This window comes from Rhineura floridana, chromosome 3, assembly GCF_030035675.1.
Source record: "Rhineura floridana isolate rRhiFlo1 chromosome 3, rRhiFlo1.hap2, whole genome shotgun sequence".
In the NCBI taxonomy this organism is placed as follows: domain Eukaryota; kingdom Metazoa; phylum Chordata; class Lepidosauria; order Squamata; family Rhineuridae; genus Rhineura; species Rhineura floridana.
Window position 1 is genome coordinate 112,463,319 of NC_084482.1, and position 26,919 is coordinate 112,490,237.

General features: G+C 43.3%; 1 protein-coding gene across 2 annotated transcripts; it reads left to right on the forward strand.

Moving 5' to 3' along the window:
- Positions 1-20: 20 nt before the first annotated feature.
- Positions 21-25,841, forward strand: SMIM3 (small integral membrane protein 3). 2 transcript variants are annotated; one of them, XM_061617400.1, is made up of 3 exons: positions 21-875; positions 1,158-1,201; positions 23,985-25,841. In XM_061617400.1, the coding sequence occupies exon 3, from the start codon at positions 24,002-24,004 to the stop codon at positions 24,173-24,175; it is 174 nt and encodes a 57-aa protein (XP_061473384.1). In that variant the 5' UTR covers positions 21-875; positions 1,158-1,201; positions 23,985-24,001; the 3' UTR covers positions 24,176-25,841. The 2 variants fall into 2 exon arrangements, with proteins under 2 accessions (XP_061473384.1, XP_061473383.1); XM_061617399.1 differs by lacking the exon at positions 1,158-1,201 and having other exon boundaries at positions 24-875; positions 23,985-25,840.
- Positions 25,842-26,919: the final 1,078 nt, after the last annotated feature.

A 26,919-nucleotide genomic window follows, 5' to 3' on the forward strand; every position in this document is an offset into this window, starting at 1 on the left:
CATAAATGGCAAAATATCAGCAATCACGACAAAATAACATTGATCAGCATGTTTTAAATTGTAAAAAAAACGCATCAGAATAATGAAGAGAAAAGAAAGGAAGGAAGGTTGTAGAGAACGATAACGATGCTAAAGAAAACTAAAGAAAAAGTTAAATACTATTTTTCGGCTATTTTTCTTTTTTTCAATGTGGCGGATATACTGCGGGGTGATTCTCCATCTTCCCCTCCCGGTTTGACATTAAGCATCTTCCCGGGGAGCCTTTCAGTTCACAAATGACCACTAGGTGGCCTGCTCTGCTATAAGGCAAACAAAAGCCTTGCCTGCAAGCCAGGGAGGCAACTGCAGTTCAGCCCCTGGATCGCTTTTTTCTGGCCTTTGATGTTGCAGGGGAGGGACACAGCGCTACGAGCGGCAACCTGACCTTCCAAGCCAAAAAGAGGCTCGAGCGACGCGATTCCACCACACCGGTTAAGCAAGAGGGAAAACTTTTACTTCTGTACGAATTCTTTTTCCTGGCCGCCGGGAGGCATCCCGTTGTTCGGTGCCGGCTTTTGGGGAAATTGTCCTCCAGCCTCCAAGAAAGACGATCTTACCTGGCGCGTGTTAATTTACTATCGCCCTTTCCTCATCACGTTATACATCCGGCGCCCACGGACTTTGCGCTCCTTGGAACCAGAAGCTCGCGAGTCTGGCAAGTAACTTCTAAAGCACCACTCTCGGTCAGCGTGGTTTAAACCCGGATGGTTCTTCAGAGGATTAAAGAGAAGTTCAAGAAGCTTCTGTAAGTCAATGCCTTAGAAGCTCTTCCGTGGGCTTTCAGCTCCTGGACTCAGCTCGCTTCCTGACGTCCCTTTCGCTCCCCTTACTTTCAGGTCAGTATCATTAGTACGCGTAATTGACTTGTGACTTTTACTACTGAGAGGCTGTAGACGGGAATCGGGATTTCTTGTCTTTTTTTAATCATGTGTTGTCTCGTCCTCCCACATCTTTTTCATGGTGGTTTCACTTCCTTTCCCGCTTGCATGTACCATTTCTTCTGTTTTTTTCTGTGTGTTTTTTTGGCGATCAGTAATAGTTTAAGTCCCAAAGGAAACTCCACTAGCTGTTGTTCATAGAAAAAACTCCACCAGTGATATCTTGGATCTTCCTTTCAGAAACTCGCTTTATTTTTCAAGTGACTGATCATTCCCTGAAACAGGTAAGAAGTCTGTTTAAATCTCTTTCTATATAAAGGTCTTTTGAGTTGTGGCACCTGAACTATGGAAAATTTCCCCAAGAAAGGTTAGCTCAGCCCCTTAATCTTTGCCTACCTTCTTTTAAGATTATTTTATTCTGGTGAGCATTTTTTAAGTTGAGCCATATAATAATCTGCTTTTATAGATATGATAGTGATTTATTGTACTGTTTTACTGCTGCCTGTGTTATAGCTAGGTTTGTTTTTAATTTTTCTTCTGATTTTAAAATAGAAACATGGGATCCATAAGTGTGTATTTTTTATATTTAGAGGCAGCTAACAGCAAATATTATAAAACAAGTAATAAATGTTAATAAATTTAATAAAGGTTAATAATAAAAAGTACAAAGTCAAACTAAGATGGTATGTAATTTGCTGCTTGCATCCTCTTTGGGCAGTGGTTGCTCTCTGCTGTTGCAGTCTTTTCTTTGGGGCACTTCATACACAGCATTGATTTCCCTCAGCTTCCATGTAAGAAAATATGTGAATCTCCTGTAGAGTTGAGCACATGTGATGAAGGGGCATGTCTAATCCATCACATGCAGTGGGAAGCCAATGGCTGTGCATATAAACACAGAGGTTTGCATTAATCACATGTGATGACTTACACACACCATACAGTTTCCTACACAGATACATTTTGTTCTGTTAACTGTTTCCATTCCTGCTATGAAATGACACTATCTTCAGTATTTATCCAAAGAAACTGCAGTAAGCTGACATTTATTTGCATATCCGATTGCCTTTATCAGCATTTCTGTAAAAATGATGAGTGGTTCACCGGCTACAAAATGTATATTATCTCCCATATATGTAGGTGTTATATATCTGATTGTTTCAGAGACTATTCTATTACTTTCACTTCTCACTTTCACTTGGTTTTCCACCTATTTTACATTTAGTACTTTTGCAGTTTGACCAGCTGCATAAAGTCCATGTTATGGATTCTTTTATGCACTCCTTGTTCAACTATAGTCAGTTTAATTGCAACAGATGTACTTAAGAACGAACAAATCAAATTTAGGATTGGACGCTTTATTTTGCTTGGATGTATATCATCATAACACCATCTCTAGGTGTGGTTTGTTAAATGTTTTTGTTTTGTTCCTCCTTTCTCTCCTTCTGTTCAGTTTCTGGCTGTAACGTTGCCTGCTTAGGGAAAGCTTCCAAATTATCCCTGGAAGTCTTAAAGGCAAGGCTAGACAGGGTTGCTTTGGATATAAAGAACCTCTTCTTAGTTCAGGCATTTGGACAAGCTCTGGTATGGTACAGTACAATAAACTGGATTTGGATTACTGTTCAACTCCTTTTTCATTGGAGTATCTATGTGACTTTGGGTAGGCCCCTTATTTTTCAGCTTCCATCTGTGAAATGGGAATAATAATGATTCAACTCACAGGATTGCTGTGACATTAAGGGCAAGCATGAAATAAAGATAATAAAACAGTTTGTACAATTATCAATAATATGACAAATGATAAGGGTTCTCACTAGCTCTTTTCTGATTCTGTGGTGTTCAGTATCACTTTGTAGCCTTCTGCTATACAATCCATTGCATGTGTTCAGTTCTTCATCACTCAGGTGTCCACTTTGTGGTTGGGTCATGGAAGAGTATGCTGTTGTTGGTGCAATGTGTCTATGTGTGTTCAGCTCAAGAATACACAGGTGTTGCTCATGGTTCTCATTTGAGACTGTTTCCACTGGCATTTTACTACTGGTTTTCCACTGGAATCCCCTCAGGGTGTGCTCTTAACAGTAGTACCATTTGAATTTTGGTCATCAATGATTTCATGTTACATTACTATGGATGTTCCAGCTGTAGTTCTACTGCTGTTTCTTCTGTGCTGCTTTTAAGAGACTTTGACCATACTTGAACAGGCTGCACACCACATGGAGCTGCCATACCACCCATGCCTCCCCCATCCCCAGCTCTCTGTGCCGAAATGGGTGATATGGATGTGCAAATGCCAAATACTGCACACGTCGGGGGAAATTATTCAGCCAATTCCCAGATAAACCCAAGAATCATCTGTAGGTTTTTTGTCTACATATGTATTATTATTATGTATTGTGTTTACACAAAAAAGTGTCAGTGTGGCTTGCCACAGCATGAAATACTAAACAGCTGTAATCAGTTCAAAGCAAGAAGAAAACAAAATTTAATAAACCAAATTCCTAAAGTGCTCATCCACTACTACTATAAAAAGGACAAAGCCTGCTCCACCCCACTAAAAAATAGAAAGTGACATATGTGTATATTTGGAGAGAGCATTCTCACAGGCACAGCAGGAGACAGTGGAGATGGGAAGGCCACACAGGTAGGCAAGGCCAAAGCAGCAGCACCCCCTTACCTTGGAGTTCTGAAGTGAAGAAGTTGCAGGTGAATACAGACATGTGAAAGTGACATGCACACCAGTTCTGGCCTGAAGGTCTAGGAATGTAGTGTCTGTGGCCCTAAATCATATTTCAAGTGCCTATGACTTCACTTTCTCTTCCTCTGTCTTTGTTTCACTTCAGGTGCCTAGCCAGAAAGCTTGTGGTTGAAGGGTGGGGGAAATCATTTGTGGAACAGCAAGAACATAAACACAGGTGGCCAGCTATGTTTGAAGAGATTGAATTGCGTTGCTACTTAATGACCAATTGAGTAGAATGCTGCCTGCAGCCTTTCTCTTATATCTCCAGGAGTTTAAAGGGCTATGTACTTTTTTTTTTTTTAAGCTGAACATTGAAGGAGGGACTGAGAATATTCCTCAAAGGTGGGGGGTAGCCTGTCCCTTGTGATTACAGCCTTGTACTACTGTGGACAGGAAGATGCTGCTTCAGGGAGCAGATTTGGCAAGGTGGCAAATTGTCTGTTTAATTTATTGGTATTATTTTGCTCAGAGCTTGGAAAAGTTACTTTTTTTGAACTACAACTCCCATCAGCCCAATTCAGTGGCCATGCTGGCTGAGGCTGATGGGAGTTGTAGTTCAAAAAATTAACTTTTCCAAGCTGTGATTTTGCTGCATAAGGAGGGCACCATTTTTATTTTCACGCACGGGCATGAAAATACATTAGACTGGCTTGCTCTGCTCTTAAATAAGGGCGCATACACACCATACATTTAAAGCACATGACTTCCCCTGGGAACTGTAGTTTTACCCCTCACATAGCTGCAGTTCCCCTTAACAAACTACAGTGCCCAGGATTCTTTAAGGGAAGTCAAGTGCTTTAAATGTATGGTGTGTATGCAGCCTAAGTTGCTGCCTGACTTGCATGCCTCTTGGGTTATAGCTTTGGTTACGTTTCTTCCTTCTAATTTGGTTCCACTTTCTTTATTTTGAAAGCAGGACATTTTTCAATCACATTAGGATTGGCCTTTGACCAGTCAAACAAGCCATGTGCTACAGAAGGTGCATGTCTTCCATTGCTATTAAATCTGATATAGATAGTACTAGTTTTCTTCAGACAGGCAGTTTCTACGCAAGGAAGATACTTTTTAAACAAATAACCAAATTGCAAGGCAGACATTTAAAAAAACATTAAATTAGGTATTACATAAGGCCATGTTTTTGTCAATTATGCTGTGTTTCTAAAGAACTGTACGATAAGGCTGCTGTTTAGGAGGGGTTCCGCCTTTTGGGGGGCAATATATTATTATTAATCAGAAACGCCTATATTTTTTACCAGCTCCCTGGAACGACACCAAGGATAGAGTATAGGTGATCCTCCAGATGTTGTTGGACTACAAAACCCATCATCCCTGATCATTGTCCGTGCTGGAGCTGATGGGAGTTGGAGTCCTGCAATATCTGGAGGGCCACAGGCTCCCTACCCCTGTTCTAGACATTAGCCTTCATTTGTTCAGCTATGTATAAATGAATACATGGCATTGGGAAGATTGGAGTCTTTGCCGTCCCCATTGTTGACTTCTGCATGTTCCAAGTCCCCCATATGTACAGTCAGTCCCTTGCATATGAAGAGCTTGGATCCCATGTATGGGAGCCTGTGGCTGTTCAGGTGTCTTATGCAAATGGGGACTCTGAAGGCGTGGTGGTGGGGGCAAAGATAGTAGGTCTGACCCAATATTTTTCCACATGTCAATTTCTGTTGGAATAGGCAAATGTTGCATGTTCCCTTTAAGGGATATTTGGGGAATATCCCATGTACCTGTTTTACCATGATGTAACTTCCTAATGGGTGGGGTTACTTACCTGACTTCCTCCTCCTTTGTCCTGGGGGATTTTTTAATATTCTCCATTGCTGATCTTCCTACCATTGAGAGAGGCAGCATGGCATAGATGCTCTCTCTAAGAGCATCAATACAAACACCAAGGTGGACTGAGACTTCTATATTTTTCTTTCTTCTAAGCTAGAGCCTATGTTTCTAACAAGTGAAGAGGTCGTGAGTAAATGTTTTATCTTTTACCTAAGAAGATTGTGTCTGTTGTTATTTATATAGAGAAAGGTGGGCCTGGTTACATTCTCATTCTGCTACTTGTATTTTTATATCTCTGCTAAGAAATAGGACCAACCAAATTCGTTCCTATTTCTGTGCGTATTTTTATAATACTGAACAATTTCTACACAGGTAAATATTTAAACATAGCTACTGAATGACCATTACAAGCAATTAAATAGATCTATGTGTGTCAGAGGCAACTGTTTAATCTGTTGATAACACTGCTATAGTTGTTATTGTTGCGTGCCTCCCCAATCTCCGAGCGGTGAGATTTCCGGGGTCCCTGCGCTCGTCCAGGGTTTGGTTTCCTTTGGGAAGAAGGTCAGCGTAGACTGCGGTGTCTTTATGAAATATGGTTTATTTATTTACACACATTGCAACCTGAGCTTAGGATGGAGGAGTTCAAGGCATCAGCAGTCCAATATGCAGCTTTTACACCTGAGTTGCAGGAGGCATCCTAAAGCCATGGTGCAGATGAATAGCCTCTCTGCCTGCCTCCAGCCCCAGCCATTCTCTAGACACTTCCTAAAACACTCAAAGCACAAACTTCTGCTAGCTACCAGAAAGGGGGGAGGGAGGCTCTTCTGAAGAGTTTCAATGACAAAAGAGTCTTCCTGGCCCATTCACCAGTTACTGGGCAACTGATAGACCCATTCTCCTACCTGGCCACTCTATTAGCTTAACAAAAGAGAGACTCATCTGACCAGCAGAGTGAGTTCCTCATGCCAAGGCACAGGATTCCAAATCAGAGGCTGGAAGGGGACCCACAGGGGTCATCCATTCCAACCCCAAACTCATAACATTATGTTTAACTTCAGTATCTAACCAGGAGCAAACCTTTGAACTTTGCTTTGAATCTTTAACTTCTCCATCCTCTAGGACCTGAAGTGACACCCATTCATTGTTATCATTTCAGAGAAATAGTGTTGTATTACTCTGTTCCATATGCAGTTTGAGCCATGTACTGGCTTTTGCTTTTATTATTTGTTTAAACTTTCTGTTCCTGTATAATATAATGGCTTATGGATAATTAGTTTCATGTTTATTTAAAAGTAATGTGTGTCCTATCCATGCAACCGAATTAGATGATAGTTTAACTGTGGTAAACTATGTAATTCACTCTCACAAGATGTAGTGATGACCAACTTGGATGGCTTTAAAAGAGGATCAGACATGTTCATGGATCAGACTACCAATGGATGCTAGCCACAACTGCTGAGTTCTACTTCCACTCTCAAAGAAAGTATGCTTCTCTCAAAGAAAGTTGCCAGGATTTGCAACTGGAGAGAGTGCTATTGCACTAGGGTCCTACTTGAGGGCTCCGCAGAAACATTTGGTTAGCTAATGTGAAGAAGGAAGTTAGATTAGATGGTCCTTTGGTCAGATCCAGCAAAGCGTTTTTTCGTGATGTACTGCATGCTTCAGGAGTGGAACCATATTTTTGAACTTTTACCTACATTAAAAACCTCCAGATCAAAAACCAGATTGGCATACAAGAGTTGGGCTAAAACTCTGCTAATTTCCCTTCTTGTGGCTTCCGACAACTGGTTTTCAGAAGCATACTGCCTCTGAATATGGAAACAGAACATAGCCATCATGGCTAGTATTCAGCCTGAACCCTTCCAAAACTGAGCCTTACTGCTAATAGAGATTCTGGAGCTATGTTGTGGGAAGTTCTGACTCAAACTATTTCCAGGGAAGACTGTAGCATTGTTGTTGTTTTTAAGTGGAAAGGGGTGAATCAAAAGAACATTTAAACAGTTAAAATTAAGGACGGGGGTAAGAAATAGGAAGAAACTGAGTAAAAAAGTAGGATAAAGGGGTTTATGTCTATGAAGGATCTGTAGAAGAGAGAGTAAAACAGCTGCAGAGAAAGTAAAGGTTGGTATTGTTGGGGAGGAGAGAAAGCCAAAGGGAAGAATCATGTGAGAAGGATGCCAAGATCAGAAGGACTGGAAATGATGGGAAGAGCTGAATGGGAGCATGAATGAGAGAGTTGAACAAAAGGTCAAGATTGGGAGGAGCAGAGCAAAAGCAGAAAGAAAAGAGAACTAGGGAGAAGAGGAATCCTGGAGAATGGGAAAGACTAGAATATGTGGAGGCAGCAGCCATGTGGGAGGAAGAGAACCCTGCTTTGGGCCCTTCGTAGTAACCTGGTGCCAGTTGCCAGGAGGTCCAGCTTTTTTGGGGTGCTATTGTCTAATGGGTGCCTGAATGTTTGTATTTCTGGTTATGAGGTTAGGGTTGTTTCATTGTAACCTAACAATGGATCAGGTTCAGTGAGGTTACTGAACCATTTGTACTGCTGAATTAAATGCACCAAATATTTGTTGATACAATATGATAAGCACCTTCATATCCTCCCAACAAGAATGAAAGTTTTTTAGGTGAATGTCCAGAGCAATCCTAACACCTGACATGCCATGCTGGAGAGGGTTAGGCAGCAGCAGAGGTTTTCCTTTGCTCTCCCCGGGGGGCCTCTGCAGTGGAGGGTTCCCACCACACCCACTGAAAGCACAGAAGCTGCTACCAGGAAGCTATGAAAAGCAGTATCCCTGCTAGCAGTCGCCAGTGTAACCCTCCAAAATGTGTTGGGGAAGAGGCAGAGCTGGCCCGGGCAAGGATCTGCTGGATCCTAAGCAGGTCCGGTCTACTGGTAATGAGCCTAGTCTGGATTTTCTGCTGTGGAAGCTAGCACATCAAATAGCAGCAGCTTTACTGCCCCTCATCCTTCCACCTTGGCCAGCACAAATGGTGGGGGTCCATATGCGGCGCTGGCTCTGCTGCATCTGCCTGGATAGATTGTAGCCTTAGAATAGACATGTAGCCTTAAGATAGACATGGATTTAGATGGAAGCTACCCCAGAAGTAGGGATAGCCAGGAAGTAAAAACACATTTCACTTCTAGGTAGGGTGGAGAGGTGAGAAATGGGACAGGGCTTTTGCACCTTTAACAATTGTGTAGAAGAGAGGATTTCAGCCATGACAAGCATCATCTGCTGGGATTTTTCTACGGCACAGTTATTTTAAAGGTGCAAGAGCTCTGCCCAGATGTTCACCTACTTTTCCTCCCCAGAAGTGAAACATGGTTTATCCTTCCTTACAGCTGCATCGGTCTGTGCTACCTGATTGAAGTTACAGAATTGGGCGCATTCATAATGCAGTTACCCAAATGCTTGGAAAGTAACATGGACTGTTGCCACGACTGCATTGTCATGCCTGCAGAAAGTATTGATTTGAGCAACAGGCCCAGTTTAATTGTCTTTGCATTTGCACACCAACAGCTGTGCATTCACAGTTTAGGGGTAAATGGGATTCTCTGCATGGTTTCCTTAAGTGGTACCTTAGCAAGACTGGCCATTAAAATAGGCAATGATAAATCTTTTAAAATTTGAATAACTTGCCCTTGAAGCTCTCCTAGCACTGCCAAACCTTCTCTTCTCATTAAACACAGTGATATAAGAGACAATGGATTTGTTTGGTTTTTTGATCTGTTAGCAAGCTGCTTTAAATGTAGAGCCCCTATGCTGCAGGATAGTAATACATGGATTTGTGAGTTATTTACAGTCTGTGTTTTAACAAGTAATCCTCTGACGGCATTAAGATGAGTGTAGCCTGGCCTTTGAATCTACACAGGTTTTGTGTAGTGTTATCTTTCCAATCTGGAGTATTTAAGAGAATTGGCACCATGACTCCAGCTTAACCTGTTCTTGCTGACGTCAAAGTGACAACAAGCTTCACTTCAGGGATAAATTGCAAAATGGAAAAGCCAAGATGACATCAAGCTATTCAATCCAGGGCAAAACCCAGAGCCATTTTGTACAATACCAATTTGTACAATCCATAGTCATTGCATGACAGGATGCACAATGGGGAGAGTTGTGTAAGCTATTTCTTTATGATGCATGGCGTTTGTGTTACACCTTTGACTGAGTTCATAAAACCCCTATGAGGTAGATTAGGAAGAGAGAGTGAGTTGCCAAAAAGAGGCCACCCAGTGAGCTTTGCAATTAAGCAAGGATTTGATTTTTAGATCTTTCTTACATCCAAACCTGGGTCCCTAATATGGTGCTGTGGTGCCTGCAGACAGCCCCTTTGCTAAGGCCAACAGCCTCTCCCAATTTCTCAATTTTATTTTTTAAAACAGTTTTTGGCATTTTGTGTGCGTGCGTGTGTGCGTGTGTGCGTGCGTGCGTGCGTACGTACGTACGTACCTTGGGTTACCATAGGCTGGCTGGGAAGCAAAGTGCATGCATCCAGTCTTTCCACTTTCCCAGAAATGCCTCTGGGTCTCACAGAAGAGACTCAGAGCCCTTCTTCACAGGAATGGCAGGGAGGAGGAAGGGGCATTGGAAGGTCTACTCCTTGGTTTCCATCCTGAATAGAAAAGGAAAAGGGGCCCTGCAACTGCCTGGTATTTTGTGGGGACAGGGGAATAAACAAGGGGATGTTTTGTCTGTTTTCTGTTGTGGGGGGAATGTTTTCCTGAATTTTCTTAAAAGGATATTTGTATTTTGCATCCTGTTAGTTGAGGGTGGGGTTGCTTTGTTTACTTTTTCTTTGCCATTCAGGGAGTGCCTGTTCTTGTGTGTGAGAAAGACTGCTTTTGGGGGAGTGTGTGCAGCCTTTCCTTTTTGTTTGTGTCTTTTTGGGGGGGGGTTGCCTATTTGGGGAGGAAGTTCAGAGTATTGCTGGTATTTCATCTGTGAAATGGGTATTTTGTGATGCCCACAGCAGTTTCTTAGGTTCCAAATGTGTTCCTGAGCCTCAGAAGTTTGGGGAAGGGGCTCCTCCAGTGCCTGTAGCTCACTGGCCCTCACTAAATGCACACAGTGTATCCACCAAATGGTAATCCTCTCAACTGTAAATTAAAGCACTTTTCAGGGACTCATCGGGGAAGACGTTGTGAATGCTTCAAATGTTTACAGAGTGTAGCCACCTATGTCCCATGCCCCCACCCAAGGTGAGCCCCTTATGAATGTCATCACATTCAGATGTGAATGTTTTCTATTATGTATTTTTATTTTTGGATATGATGCCACAAGCCAACATTTCCAATTCAAATTATAAGTTTCCTATACTGCGTAATTTATGAATTGTTGGTTTGGTCTGCCTCCCTGTCTGATTGTGCCCCACTTTACCTCTGGCAACATAAATGGTGCAGTTGCACTTCCATCACAATAAGCATATGAGGAAGTTAAACTGAGAAAGAGCATCTGGTCTAGTGAGCTTAGGGACCAAGCAGGGATTTGTACCCAAGTCTCCCTGGTCCATGTCCAACACCTTGCTCCAAGGATGACGGGAGTTGTAGTCTAACAACATCTGGAGGGCTATGCGTTTCCCATCCTGCTCTACTCATTATGCCACACTGGCTGTCACAAAATTGTGTTTTAAGTAGATTGCTTTGGTATTGAATTAATGGGACTAATCAGCTTTAAATCCAACTACTCCAACATTCCAGTTTAGTTTATGTGTGAGAATGAATGGGGATTAAAAAGTCTGAGTAAAACTAGCTAGATTACTGAGGTTGCTCATGCCATCAGAAAGAGCTCAGAGGTCAGGGTCTAGAGCCATGGAACAATCATTAATATAGGAAATAACTAAATTTCATTTAGAACAAATCAGAATCTAAATTACTGTTTGCCAGGAAGTTCTTTCCAAATAATGGCAGCACTAATGCACTTTTCTGTAAACTGAGCACAGGGCACGCATTTCCTGTGCTATGCGTGGGCTCTCTGGAAGAGAGGCCTTCAATTTCAGTCCAAGCTTGCCAGCAAATTCTTCCACTGCAACGTGCCTCAGCCTGCCTGTGACATAGGAAGGTCTTATTCCACGTAAGACTCTGACATGGAAACCCACAAAACAGCATTGTGGTGAAATTTGAATCCCAAATTAAACAACCACTCCTTACCAGTTTGCACCTCCGGGAGTTCTGCTCATGAATTATGTTATCTTTCCATACTCTTGAACCATGATTTCTTGTTAACTTTTTATTGTTCCATTTATTGCCATCTTTGGTCATCTTCGGTGTTAAAAGAATGGGGTGCCCTTTTAGGTTACAACTTGGAGATCTACTGAGGCCAGGTTTAGAACCAGTGGATGGAAACGGCAGGGAAGCAGATTTTGGCTAAACATTAGGAGAAAGTACTGAATACTAAGACTGTGTACCCACCTATTCATAGTTTTTCTCAATATGGAATCATTCACGCTTGTCCTTGATGTGCTGCTTTTGACTTAGATTGCTGTCCAGATGGGTGGGTGTGGCTACTTCATATGTGTTTGAAAATCCTTCCCTTGCAGTTTTGGTATGCACCCACCCACAACGTCACTGGGCAGGTGTGGATACACCTCCCATTGCTGGTACGACCATCGCACTGAAGCATAATACAGAATTGATCTGCAATGAGCTTTTATTTTCAGTATGAAACTAGTATGTCAAGAAGCGCTTTTCAGGACTATGTAGCGGAAGCACAAACAAACTTATTTTGAAGATCAAAATTTTGTTTTGCAGCAGAAGCTGGCTGGACCCAGTCCTGATTACCTGCAACTAAGGAAGTTATGAACCCACTGTCCTCTCCTTAGGAGCAGTTTTTACATTTTAAAATCGATTTTCTTTAAAGATAAGTGAATGAGTGTACACAGTACCCAGCTGTGGAAGCTTGGGGCCCCATAGCCAGAGGCACTCCTCCAGGCCTCTCTGTCTGGCCCTTGGGGCTCTCCCCAGGCTACGTACCCTCCTCAGCCATACCCCTTCTTCCCAGACCACGCCCCTCACCAACCTTGCTTCATACCCTCCTTGAGTGTTTTTGCCAGGCTAGAATGTGTCATTGAACTCCAGTAATGGCTGGTGGCTCCATGTCAGTAGGGCAACAGAATCTATTCTGGGTTTTAGTTTGAACTTTTAAGCTGCTCCTTGAAAGTTCAGAGTAAGACCCACAGAGGATTCCACTGCCCCACTGACATGGAGCCACCAGCCACCACTGCTGAACTCTGTTCATGACTCTTGCTTGCCTGGATGGAGGATGGGGTGTGTGTAGAAATGTAGCTATTGTTCAAAGGTGAAATTTGCATCCAATGTTTCATCCACTTTTGCCTGTGGGCCCTCCCGCTCCTGGCGTGTGCCTCCCGGAAGGTTGGCCAGAAGGGAATTTATTTCAAACAGTTCTATACTGCTTAACCATTGGCATTTCTAAGTGGTGTACCTAAAAGCAAGCCATACATCAAACAATAAAATCATCCTAAAATGAAACAGAATGGGGCCCATGGACTGTGAAAGATTCCCCACCCCAACTTAAAGGAATAAATGTTCACACGACGCTTTAAAATTAATATAAAAAGCAGACCTTACCCCTGAAGAGTGGCTGGAGGAGTAAAACAGGCTACTGAATCGGCATTCGGTCCAGTGGCTGATATGTCAATCAAATGCATTGTGAGCTGTGCAGAGGACATTGTGTCAGACTACAAGAGGGAATACTGTAACACAGCTGCAGTGTGTAAGATGGCCAGAGGGGGTGACGGTAGCAACTCTGCAGGGTTGTGTGGGTCTGCCATCACCTTGGAGCTCCCCCACCCTCAATGCCACCCTCCTGTATCCCAGTGCCAGTGCCAGCCCTCACACACAAACCACCCACACACCTCTGCTGCTGTAGTGACTGATTTTTGTACATATGCCTGTAGATTCCCATGCATTAATTTTTTGGCATGAGGAAACACTGAAATATGTGATCATCCAACTGTGATACAGGCAAGCCTATACTCACCTGGGAGTAAGGCCTGTTGATTTTGCTCCTGTGGGACTTAATTCTGAGCAATACAATTGCAGTGGCAGTCCCTTGTACTTTCCCGCCAATGGTTGAACTAGCTGAGTAATATTGAAAAGGGGAACATGACCGGAAATGTACTTGGGATTTGTTTGTTTCATATATGAACCACTTCCCACGAGGTATCCCAAAGTGATTTGCAATGTAATAAAGACACATATAAAACAATTACATATATAAAAATAGTTAAAACAATTGCATATATAAAACCTTTTAAAAATGTATTTAAAAACAGTTTAAAACAACAGCACATACATAAAATTAATTAAAATCCAATACAGATAGCAGCTATGATAAAGAACTCTAATGGCTTGTTGAAAGAGGAATGTCTTTGTCAGGTTCCAAAAAGACAATAGAGAAGGCACCTGTATGATGCGCAATGGGAAGGTGTTCCAAAGGGTAGATGCTACCACAGAAAAGGCCAGATTCTGACATGGTGTGTAAAAGACCTCCTAATAAGATGATATCTGTAGGATGCCATCTCTTGCAGAAATCAGTGATAGGCTGGGTATATAGAATGCAATATAATCTTTAGGTATCCTGGTCCCAAGCTGTATTGGGCTTTGTACCAATACCAGCACCTTTAACCCAGCCCAGTAGGTAACTGGCAGCCAGTGCAATTTTTTCAGCAGTGGCACCATATTATAGTGATATTCTGCCTCAGTGAGCTGTCAAACAGCTGCATTTTGCATTAGCTACAGCTTTCAGGCCAACGGTTCTGAACCGTTGCCTGGTATCAGTGATGGATTGGATGGGAGCGAACAAGCTGAAATTAAATCCTGACAAGACAGAGGTGCTCCTTGTCAGTCAAAGGGCGGATCAGGGAATAGGGATCCAACTTGTGCTAGACGGGGTTACACTCCCCCTGAAATCACAGGTTCGCAGTTTGGGAGTTCTCCTGGACTTGGCCTTGAACCTGGAGGCACAGGTCTCGGCTGTGGCAAGGAGTGCCTTTGCTCAACTAAGATTGGTACGCCAACTGCGCCTGTTCCTTGACCTGTCAGACTTGACTACGGTGACACATGCCTTAGTTACATCCCGATTGGACTACTGTAATGCGCTCTACGTAGGGCTGCCCTTGAAGACTGCTCGGAAACTTAAACTGGTACAAAGAGCTGCAGCCAGGATGTTAACTGGAGCTGGGCTCAGAGAACATACAACCCCACTGTTGTACCAGCTCCACTGGCTTCCAATCTGTTTCCGAGCACAATTCAAAGTGCTGGTTTTAACCTATAAACCCCTATACGGCTTAGGTCCAGGCTATCTGTTAGGTCCAGGCTATCTGTTAGATCGTGTCTCCCTCTATGACCCTGTCCGAGCTTTGAGATCATCTGGTGAGGCCCTGCTCAATATTCCATCTTTCTCACAAGCTTGCTTTGTAAAAACACAGAATAGGGCTTTTCAGTGGCTGCCCCTAGATTGTGGAATTCCCTCCCTAGCGAGGTTCGACTGGCTGCCTCACTTTCATCCTTTCGTGCCCAGGTTAAGACTATTTTATTCAGACGGGCTTTTAACTAATATTGTCATTTTTTAACTTTTACTGATTTAATCTATTTTTAATTGTTTTAAACTGTATATTGCTTGTTTTTAATTGATTATGGTTTTTATTTGTAAGCCGCCCTGAGTTCCTTGGAAATAGGGCGGGGTATAAATATTTTAAATAAAATAATAAATAATAAAATAAATAATAAATAAATAATAAAACCTCAAAGTCAGCCTCACATACAATGCATTGCAGTAATTCAATCTGGAGGTTACCAGTGCATGGATGACAGTAATCAGGCTATCCTGGTCCAGAAATGTCCATAGCTGTCTTACCAACTGAAGCTGATTAAAAGTACTCTTGGCTACTGAGGTCACCTGGGCCTCTAGCAAACCGAGATGGATCCAGGAGCACCCCCATACTATGAACCTGATCCTTCAGGGGGAATACAACCCCATTCAAAGAAGGCAGTTGATCAGTTATTGAGTTTTGGGAACTGCCCACCCACAGCACCTCTGTCTCGCTAGTATTCAAAGTCGGTTTATTGGCCCCCATCCAGCCCCCCACTGAGTCCAGGCACCAGTCCAGGGCTTGCATGGCATCTCTTGATTCAGATGTTACAGAGAAATACAACTGGATATCATCAGCATGCTAATGACACCTTGATTTTACATTAGTAGCGGACATTTTTAAAGCACATATTTACAACTGTGTGCAATAATTGATTCCTACAGAGAGTACTGTTGCCAGAGCAGAGTTAACACTTCATTTTTCAGACTTTGTCACTGGACCTGAGTCAAGATAATCCTAGGACAAAATTCACCATGAAAACTCATGATCAATTGGTCCATTGAAACAACACTCTCATCTCATTGTGCCCTTTTGTACATGACAGCAGTTCAGTTCTGCTGAGGCTTATAATAAGGTAGTTATTTTGTCTCTGTGTGTTTTGTATACCTTGCATTGTATACAGGCAAGCTGCTCCTTTGACATGGGGCACTATTAGAGTTGGGAGTCCAACAACATCTGGAGGGCCATGGGATCCCTGATTTATGTATTACAATGTATTTTATATCCTGCCTCTCAGGATACACATTTTTCCAAGGTGGCTTATGTGTAATTACATATTTTAAAAGCCACAATAACCATGTTAAAAAGTTATCAGGCTCCTTCCCGCAGGGCAGTTGATGGTAGATCACCCTGTGGAGAGGGGGGAGGGGAAAGTCCAGCTGGAGCAGGCTCTGAAGTGGTCTTCATCCCCCTTTCTTGGAATCCTTGGGTTGGATCCAGTGCTTCTCTTACCTTGAGTGTGGACCCATTGAAATTAGTAGACATGACATGACTAACCTAGGGCCATTAATTTCAGTGGGTGTACTCTAAGTAGGAGCATCATTGCATACAACTCCTTTCAGAACAGTTGATGGTTTATCAGCCAGGGGGATGGGGTAGCTCAGCAAGCAAAAGCAGGCTATAAGGTGGTCTTCACCTGTCTCTCTCCTGGAATCCTTCTGACAGAAACCTGATGGAGGACTATTCTAGACAGTTTAAATCAATGGGACTAAACTTTAAGTGATGACTAACTTTTCACATTGTTTTCAATGAGACCTCAGGTCAACAAACTTAATCAGGATCCAACCTATTACCAGGATCAGTGGTTCGGCCTCTTGTTGAGAATGAGTAGGTTTGCTCTCTAGGCTGATGCTGGCTGGAGAGGCAAACAAAGAGAAGCTGCTCATTGTGGCGGTTAATAACAGGAAGGACTGAAAGATCAGAGTGGAAAACAGCAACTTATTCAGCTGGCAGGGGTTTGCATACTGCTGATGTAATCTGTTGCTTCATTTGTATAAAGAAACTAATTTTGTGACTCAGGAAATCATTATTAAGCACAGGTGAGATGTCTCTAGGCTGCTGAATCAGGTGGGAAATGCCACAACACAGGAAGTCTGCGTCAATGCTTACTGTAGTTAAAATATGCACAGAGACAGTACATGCGACTGGAAGTTCTGGCAAGATTTTCACCTCTGTACTAATTTTATTTCCCTGAGCAAAATCTTCCATTTATTTTATTTATTTATTATTTGATTTATAACCCCCTTCCTCCCAGCACGAGCCCAGGGTGGCAAACAAAAGCACTAAAAACACTTTAAAACATCATAAAAATAGACTTTTAAATACATTACAACAAAACAACTTTAAAAACATTTTTTTAAAAAGCTTTGAAGACTTTTTTTTAAAAAAAGTTTGAAAACATAGTTTTTTTAAAAAAGTTTAAAAGCATATTAAAAAGCAATTCCAACACAGAAGCAGACTGAGATAAGGTCTCAACTTAAAAGGCTTGTTGGAAGAGGAAGGTCTTCGATAGGTGCCGAAAAGTTAACAGCGATGGCGCCTGTCTAATATTTAAGGGTAGGGAGTTCCACAGGGTAGTTGCCAATACACTAAAGGTCCATTTCCTATGTTGTGCAGAACGGACCTCTTGATAAGATGGTATCTGCAGGAGGCCCTCACCTGCAGAGCGCAGTGATCGACTGGGTATATAAGGGGTAAGACAGTCTTTCAGGTATCCTGGTCCCAAGCTGTATAGGGCTTTGTACACCAAAACTAGAACCTTGAACTTGGCCCGGTAGCAAATGGGCAGCCAGTGCAATTCTTTCAGCAGCGGGGTGATATGTTGGTGATATCCTGTCCCAGTGAGCAGTCTTGCCGCTGCATTTTGCACCAGCTTCAGCTTCTGGACCAACCTCAAGGGCAGCCCCACATACAACACATTACAGTAATCCAGCCTGGAGGTTACCAGTGCATGGGCAACAGTGGTCAGGCTATCCCGGTCCAGAAATGGCCGCAGCTGTCCTACCAGTCAAAGCTGGTAAAAGGCATTCCTAGCCACTGAGGTCACCTGGCCTCTAATGACAAAGATGGATCTAGGAGCACCCCCAGACTACGGACCTGCTCTTTCAGAGGGAGTACAACCCCATTCAAAGCAGACAACTGACCAATTATCCGAACTCATCGCATCCTCAAGTAGCTGTCCGGTGGAGCTGTTCCATATTGTCAGGGGTCTGTTAACATCAACTCCAGGAAATGGTGTCTTAGACCCTTCGTAGGCCCACTGTGAATTGTTTGCAAGGCACTTTGAGGATTAAGTTGCTTGCCTCCGTAGCAGTCTTGATGCCCCATCCACATCTACTGTAGTCCCCAATGAGGTGTCCAGTGCAACGTCTGCTGCAACTTCTTGGGAACGGTTTCAGTTGATGCGGCCTGATGATGTAGACAAGGTGATTGTGATAACTCAGCCAGCAACATGTCGTCTCAACCCTTGCCCTTCTTGGCTTATTAAAACTTGCCGAGGGGTTTGACCGAGTGGATCCAGGGTGTGGTCAATGCATCACTGCAGGAGGAAGTGGTTCCAGCTGCCCTGAAAGAGGCAGTGATCCGACCGCTCCTGAAAAAGCTCACCCTGTACCCACTGGTCTGCGACAATTATGGACCACTCGCAAATACCCCCTTTTTAGGGAAGGTGATTGAGAGGGTTGTGGTACAGCAATTGCAAGTACTCTCTGATGAAACAGATTATCTTGACCCATTCCAGAATGGGTTCAGGCCTGGTTATGGGACTGAATTGGCCTTGGTCACCCTGATGGATGACCTTTATCGAGAGAAGGACAGGGAGAGTCCGACCCTGTTACTCTTACTTGATCCGTCAGCGGCTTTTAATACCATTGGCCATGGTATTCTTCTTCAAGCCTCCGTCTTGCTAGGATTCAGACTCAGTTTATTGGCCTTCATCTAGCCCACCACTGAGCCCAGGCAGCGGTCCAGGGCTTGTATGGCCTCTCCTGATTCACATGTTACAGAAAAACAGAGCTAGGTATCATCAGCGTACTGCTGACACCTCACCCCAAATCTCCTGATGACCGCTCCCAAGGGCTTCATATAGATGTTAAACAGCATGGAGGAAAAGATGGTACCCTGCGGCACCCCACAGCTCAACTGCCAGAGGGCCAAAAGACAATCACCCAATGCTGTTCTCTGAAAACGACCCTGGAGATAGGATCGGAACCACTGTAAAACAATGCCTCTGATACCGATCTCACCAAGTCGGCCCAGAAGCATACCATGGTTAATGGTATTAAAAGCCGCTGAGGGATCAAGTAAGAGTAACAGGGTCGGACTCTCCCTGTCCTTCTCTCGATAAAGGTCATCCATCAGGGTGACCAAGGCCAATTCAGTCCCATAACCAGGCCTGAACCCATTCTGGAATGGGTCAAGATAATCTGTTTCATCAGAGAGTACTTGCAATTGCTGCACCACAACCCTCTCAATCACCTTCCCTAAAAAGGGGGTATTTGCGAGTGGTCCATAATTGTCGCAGACCAATGGGTACAAGGTGGGCTTTTTCAGGAGCGGTCGGATCACTGCCTCTTTCAGGGCAGCTGGAACCACTTCCTCCTGCAGTGATGCATTGACCACACCCTGGATCCACTCGGTCAAACCCCTCGGCAAGTTTTAATAAGCCAAGAAGGGCAAGGGTTGAGACGACATGTTGCTGGCCACATTATCACAATCACCTTGTCTACGTCATCAGGCTGCATCAACTGAAACCGTTCCCAAAAAGTTGCAGCAGACGTTGCACTGGACACCTCATTGGGGACTACAGCAGATGTGGATGGGGCATCAAGACTGCTACGGAGGCGAGCAACTTTACCTTCAAAGTGCCTTGCAAACAATTCACAGTGGGCCTACAAAGGGTCTAAGACTCCATTTCCTGGAGTTGATGTCAACAGACCCCTGACAGTATGGAACAGCTCCACCGGACAGCTACTTGAGGATGTGATGGAGGCAGAGAAGTGGGCCTTATTTGCCACCTTCACTGCCACACAGTAGGCACAGTTATGATGTTTTACTTGTGCCCAATCAGCCTCACAGCACGTTTTTGCCACTTGGACTCTAGCTGTCGTCCAGCCTGTTTCATTGCCCTTAGCTCACTGGTGTACCAAGGTGCAAACTGGGCTCCACAATGCTCTGGGGCAACCGTGTCAAGAGCCCGACGCGCTTCGCTGTTCCACAGCATGACAAGGGCTTCAACAGGGTCACCTGCTCTATCTACTGGGAACTCTCTCAGGGCATTCAGAAATCCAGTGGATTCCATTAAGCTCTGGGGCAGACCATTTTAATCTGTCCACCACCCCTGTAGGGAAGGATCAGAGCTACAAGTCTAAATTCCACCAGTAAGTGGTCTGATGATGACAATGGATGACATCCTCCCTCCCCTATCTCAAGACGACCCCTTCCTCCATCTGGAGCAATAACCAAGTCAAGGGTGTGCCCTGCCCTATGCATCTGGCTGGTGACAACTTGAGACAGCCCCATGGTCGTCATGGAGGCCATGAAGTCCCAAGCCGGAACACTAGAAACAATCTCAGCATGGATATTGAAATCACCCAGGACTATTGTTCTGGGCTCCTCCAATACCACAGCCGAGATGGCCTCCGCCAGCAGGGTGGACAGTACACCAGCAGCAATCCTAGTTTCCTGTCTCCTTGGCCTGACACCAGGTGCAGACCCTCACAGCCAGCTCCAAGACAGAATGGTTTCCTGGTGACAGAGGTGGAAGTTCTGTAGACCACAGCAACTCCTCCCTCCCCTGTCCCTGCAGCAGCTGTTGTACCGAGTATTCAAGTGACCACAGCTGGGTCAAATCAACTCCCAGCTACCCACCCATGTCTTGGTAATGCACACCAAATTGGCACCTTCATCCACATTCAAATCATGGATGAGTATGCTCTTATTGTGTACTGATCTGGTGTTAAACAACACACACAGGCCAGTGGGCACAGCAGATGCGCAAGGAGGAACCCATCCATGAGAGGAGCGGGAGGGAGGAACAAGACATAGATAGTGTTGCCCTCGTCTTCTATGGTAATTCACCAACCCCCCATGGCTATATTTCCCTCTACCCATGATCACTGAAATTGGGGTGGCATCACCCATGTCCCTCCTTACTAAGACTCCTCCTAAACACCTGATATGGACCCAACAAGAGCCCACCATGCAGACTAGACAGGCAAGAGTCAGATCTCATGGACTTAGAGGCTGGAGTGCTACCATACTCCATAAGTGTAGACATATTCATGCACATTCATGCACAAGTTTGTGTTTGTCCACAAGGAGAGACAGAGAGAACCGCAATAAATTCTTAGTCTGAGATGTCTGCTATTCTTCAGTAAGGTAGATGGTTTGGGGCAGGTACAGCATTACAGTATTATGCTGATTTTTCCAAAATGTGGTCTACATCTGTGGAAGTTAAGGATACATTGTTGAAACTCACAGCTTTAACTTTAGGGTCTGGGGGCCTTACACAGTCCGGGAGCACAGGCCCTGTTCTGGACTTTAGAACTGGAGGATGGGCTCCTGTGGGCACCAGAAAAGGCCTCTGCAGGTGCAGGTGCACCTATGGGCACTACATTAGTGTCTCATGCTCTATGGTATGTTTCCTCACCTTTCTTTCTTAAAGACCCAAGCACACCTCTGTGTGGTAGCAGAAAATATTTTTGGAGAGCAGCTGCTACTACTTTAATCATCCCTGCTAATGAAAAACCAGGTACCTGGTTGAGACTGAACAGCAAGCCATTTAGAATGGCTCGTTGCAGAGGCTCGCAGGCTCTGTGACTGCAGCCTAAGACAGTAAAGCGCATTCTGCTGTTCATTCTGCTGCTGGGAGAGAACAGACTGGCAAGTTACAATTGACTGGACAGAAGCCAAATTGCTTGCATTTGAGCTGACTCACTGCAGAGTTTCTTTATTAATTAAATATATATTAGCTTCCAAGAGACAGGATTGTGCATTTCCATTTCTGTGTTCCTGGTAAGAGCCTGTGGGAGGCAAAGAACTCTGGGACTGCCCCACTGGTGGAGGACAACATTGACAATAGACAGCCCACAACCCATCTGAGAACTCGCTCCCCCCGCTACATTCTGTCACGCACATTTTTACATTTAGATATGTTATGTATATTTTTATTAGCACACAGAAGGCTTGTCAGTTTGTAGAGAATCTGTGATGTTGCCTTAATAGCCAGTTATATCTCTGCTACTAAATTAGACAATTTCTAGGTTGTACCCCAGTCTACAAATTTTGCGATTATACAAAACACAATCTAACCACCAACTGAGTAAAGGAATACACAACCACTAATGTCAAAAATAGAACATGCCTTTTTATTATGAGGGGGGAAATGTTTTTGAAGGTTTTATGCAGGGGGCTTTGAACATTCAGATTTTATTTTTGTGCACTTCGGTTGACAAATTGCTTTGTGCGCAGCTATAGAAATGCTATTTCGCTTTTGCACAGTTCCTTTGGGGGTGGGAGAAAGTAAAACGGAGTGACAGGCAGAGCTTAGCAAAAAAAAATTGATATAACTTTAAAATTCCACACCCACCAGTATGAATGAATAAATTTTGGAGTTTTTAATATGGCAAACCAATAGCAAACAGCTCAGGTGACAAATCAAATACTGAAAATGTGGATTTTCACATTAGGCATAGACGGACCCTAAGGCTATCAATGGCTAGTAGCCATGATGGCTGTGTCGTCCCTCAACTATTGGGAGTCAGGATGTCTTTGTACACCAGTTGGTGCACTCAGGTCCCGCTAGCGAACTTGTCATAAGCATCTGATTGGCCACTGTGACAACAAGTTGCTGGACTAGATGGGCCTTAGGCATGATCCAGCGGAGCTGCTCTTATTTTCTTATCTCTCCGATATCCATCCAAGCAAGCAAGAAGTATTATCACAGATCAAATACACATTCCAACCCAGCAAAAGCTCTCAAGGAAGGTGTGGAGCAGGGTCTGGGAAGAGGCTGTGATCTGGGGAGATTCCCAAGGACCTGATAGGTCATATTTGGCTTGCAGATCTGAAGTTCCTCACTCTTGTTTTAAAATAATGGGCATCTGGTACCCTTCTTAGGTATTAAACTTAGACATGTAAGCTTTCTTTTCCTCCATCAAGTTGTGTAATTGAGGGGCAGACTAGCAGCGTTGTTAATTTTTCCCATCAGATTATACAATATTGATGTAATTAAAATAATGACATGTAATAAATACTAATTTTACAATGTTTTTAACAGAAAATGATCACGCATTTTTCCTCCTACAGCTTCCCCCTCCAAGATATCTTAAGTAGAACATTTTGTAGCCATGTAGTTTAGGAAATATGAACAGCAGCCCACATCTAACCTGAGAACTGCCTCCCTTTCATTCCAGCACAGTTTCACATTTTAATGTTATAAACATGGGTGGTTGTTCTACAACAGGGTTGCCAGCTAGCAGCAAAGCCATGATGTTGCTTGTGTGACATTCTGTGGAAGTGCAGTGCTGTGAAATAAAGAATATCCAGTATATTCTATGATGCACACAATTGGACCAACTGTTTATTTAGTACATTTGCAGAATGATGCTCTAGCTTTACAACAACCCTGTGGGTTCTCCATGACCAGTTCAAGAGTCTCATTCTACTGAGTAGGGATTTGAACGTAGAATTCCTATATCTATTCCTATACTCTATTCTACTTTCTATATCTATTCCTATACTCGACTCATTACACCAAACTGGCTGAGAAAGACATAATGCATTAAATGACTACTCTTTCCATGTAATGAGCGCATGGGGATGGATGGATGGCATAGAAGTAATTTATCCCATCTGATCCAGTGAGTGCACAGACCTGGTGCTTAAGCTCTTAATGCTATAATCCTATGCACATTTATATGGCAGAAAACTCCACTGAGCAAACTGGGACTCGAGTAAGTATGTATAGGAGTGCGCTGCATGCCATCTTCTGGGAATTTGGGGCCAAATGAAGTACACTGCTTAAATTAAAAAGAGCCCATCTAAATTCTGTTATCTTCACTCTGGAGACAGGGAAATTTATATGCCTGTACCTGTAAGGGTTGCATTTGCTGTGTATCCTGTTTCATTGATATTTTTCTTCTTTGCTTTAGGAAAGAACAGGAGGAGCATGGATGTTTTGCCTTCACCGCTTCCCCTTCCAAAGCACATCTTGGACATATGGGTCATTGTCCTGATCATCCTGGTCACCATAGTTGTTATGACATCCCTGTTATTGTGCCCAGCGACAGCTGTGATAATTTATAGAGTTCGGACACACCCTATACATAATGGAGCCATGTGAGACTTGCCGCCTCCTCACTTTGTTTGGCTTTGTTTTTGAGAAACACGGGCTAAAAAAGGACTACAGGGAAACAGTCAATTTATCAGTCTTTTCCTGACATTCGGCCAAGATCTGAGGAGACACTGGAGGTGTGCCAGCAAGGAAATGACAGCAACACAGAGGCTATGATCATGTGATGAGAACAATACATGTCAGAAGAACTGCCCTGGAAGCCTGGTTGCATGTACAGACTGTGACCCTAGAGCCTGCTGGATCAGGCCAGTGGCCTATCTAGTCCAGCATCCCATTCTTACAGTGGCCAACCAGATTCCTATGGGAAGCCCACAAGCAGGGCATGAATGCAAGAGTACTCTCCCCTCCCGCAGTTTCCAGCAACTGGTATTCAGAAGAAGCATGCTGCCCCCAACTAGTGGACTTTATACAGGACTTTATCCCCAGTTGTGGAATCAACTCAGCTGGTTCAGGATTCCAGATTGTTCCTGTTTTGGATTCTTGGTGTGTACTTTTATTTTTAAAGAAATGGTTCTTCATGTTTCCTAAGCAAGCTGTTCCAAAGGAACTAAGAAATTGGCAAAACCAGATGGCGGAAAGGAACCACGCTGTGCTTATTAACATATAGTTTGCAGATATGCAAACACAACCTGTTTTATCTATTCTATAAAAACCAGCTGGGGGAAAGCTCTGATTGTTCTCCGCTGGAAAGTTTGGTTGCTTTCTCTTTCGACCAAGATCCCTCTAATCCAAACAGCAGCCACTAAAACAGAATCAGGAGGGAGAAATCAGATTTAAGCAGATCAGTGTATGGATGTATTTGTGGTATACAACTATGGAATTATATATTCATCATTATATATTTATTTTTAAGAAACCTAATAAAATACAAAAAGGGGAGTGAGATTTAATCAAAGTATACTTCCAGAGAATAGTTTAGAATGTGGCAATGAAGAAAAGAGCAAGCAAAAGAGGCATTTTTCTGCTGCTGATTTTGTGAAACCATGTGCATCTTGCAATGCTATGAGTAGGATGGGAGGGCCCATCTGAGTTATATTGAATGAATGCCAACTACAGACTAAATGTGTTGTGTAAAGACTGGGGATCATTATAGTTATGGTGTGATGTAAATAGTGTTGTAGCTCCATCTCCCTGTTTCAAAGCTTGAACCGCACACACACCTTAGTCAACTGTTTATTAAAGAGTTCTCTTTCTAATAATGGGGTTACTAGATGTTTCTTTTTACCTGGCAACACCAAACATACACATTGCCATGCATCAATTTCTTCTAGCAGCCTGCATAATTCCTTATTTCTCCCATGGCTGCTACTGGCTTTTTTTGCTACTAGGGAAGCACATGTCAGTCTTGATAGTCATCTGTTCCCTCACACAGTAGAAGTGTCAACTTCTAGTCGAAAAAGGTCTCCTGTACCTTTAATATCTACATGCAAGGGAAAAGTTCAGCTGTTTTTGTTGCTCTGCCATAGCCTATGATGAAGATAGGCTCGGCATCGGCCAAATCTCTCGCTGTTTCTCAGCTACAGACAAATGGTTCACAAGGTTTAAGAAACAGGAAATGGAAATGGTTTATGTATTGTACATAAAAGGAAGTGGATATATTTCCATTAAATGTATCCGCAGAAAACTCATGTTAAAGCTGTGATATTGTGCAAATCTGTGTAATAAATGTTTGTTTGTTTTATTCCATTTATGAATAGCTTTTCATAAAATATCTCAAAGCAATTTCACAGTAAAAACATCAAGAATTAAAAACAATTCCATACATAAAAGCAAGTAACAGCAATTTCAAATCAGATACAGGTATAGACTTAGATAAAGATCTCCACTTTAAAAGGCTTGTTGAAAATGGAAGGTCTTCAATAAGAACCTAACTTAATGGAGGAAAATAAGACAATAGAGATGGTGCCTGTCCAATGTATAACAGGAGGAAGTTACAAGGGGTAGGTGCCACCACACTAAAGGCCTACCATGCTAGTAGGATGGTATCTGCAGGAGGCCTTCTCCTGCAGAGCATAGTGAGCATATATACTAGGTATATAAGGAGTGAAACTACCTTTTAGGTTTTTGTTTTGTGCACATCTCTAAGCATCAACTATGATCTCAGACATTATTGAGTTAATTATTGAATTAATTGTCTGCTTTTATTCTTGAACTTTTCTGCTCTGGTCTTGCTCCTGCAATTACTCTTGATCTTTCTAGCTTGGTCCTGTGTAAGTACTCATGAATAAAGTCAAGTTCATTGTGCAACTGGCATTGGCCCAGGTGAGCATCCCTAACTACCGTATATGGTTGTTGCTGGCTCTCCCAGACAGAAAATTATTGTTGCTCATTTTCATATTCTTCCTATTCCCTACCAGTGAGCTAGCCAATGTGGAGCTCTCCAGAAGTCTTGGGACTCCAACTCCCATCAACCTCAGGCAGCATGGCAACGGTCAGGGATGATGGGAGTTGGAGTCCACAACATCAGAGGAGGGCACCACATTGGCTATCCTTGTCCTACCCCATACTCTGCAATTCCTTGTTTTTCCTTCTGGGGCACAGGAAACCGCATTGGAAAACTCATCTCTTTTTTATTATTCCATTTAGAAATAAATGCATCACTTTAAACAAGCCACAAAATGAATAGTAAAATAGAAAGTGCAATACAATTCTATTTCTCCTTCTCATCTTCTTCAGGTGAGGCTGTTGCTGTACTGAACCGCTGCCTGGCCGCGATAATGGACTGGATGAGA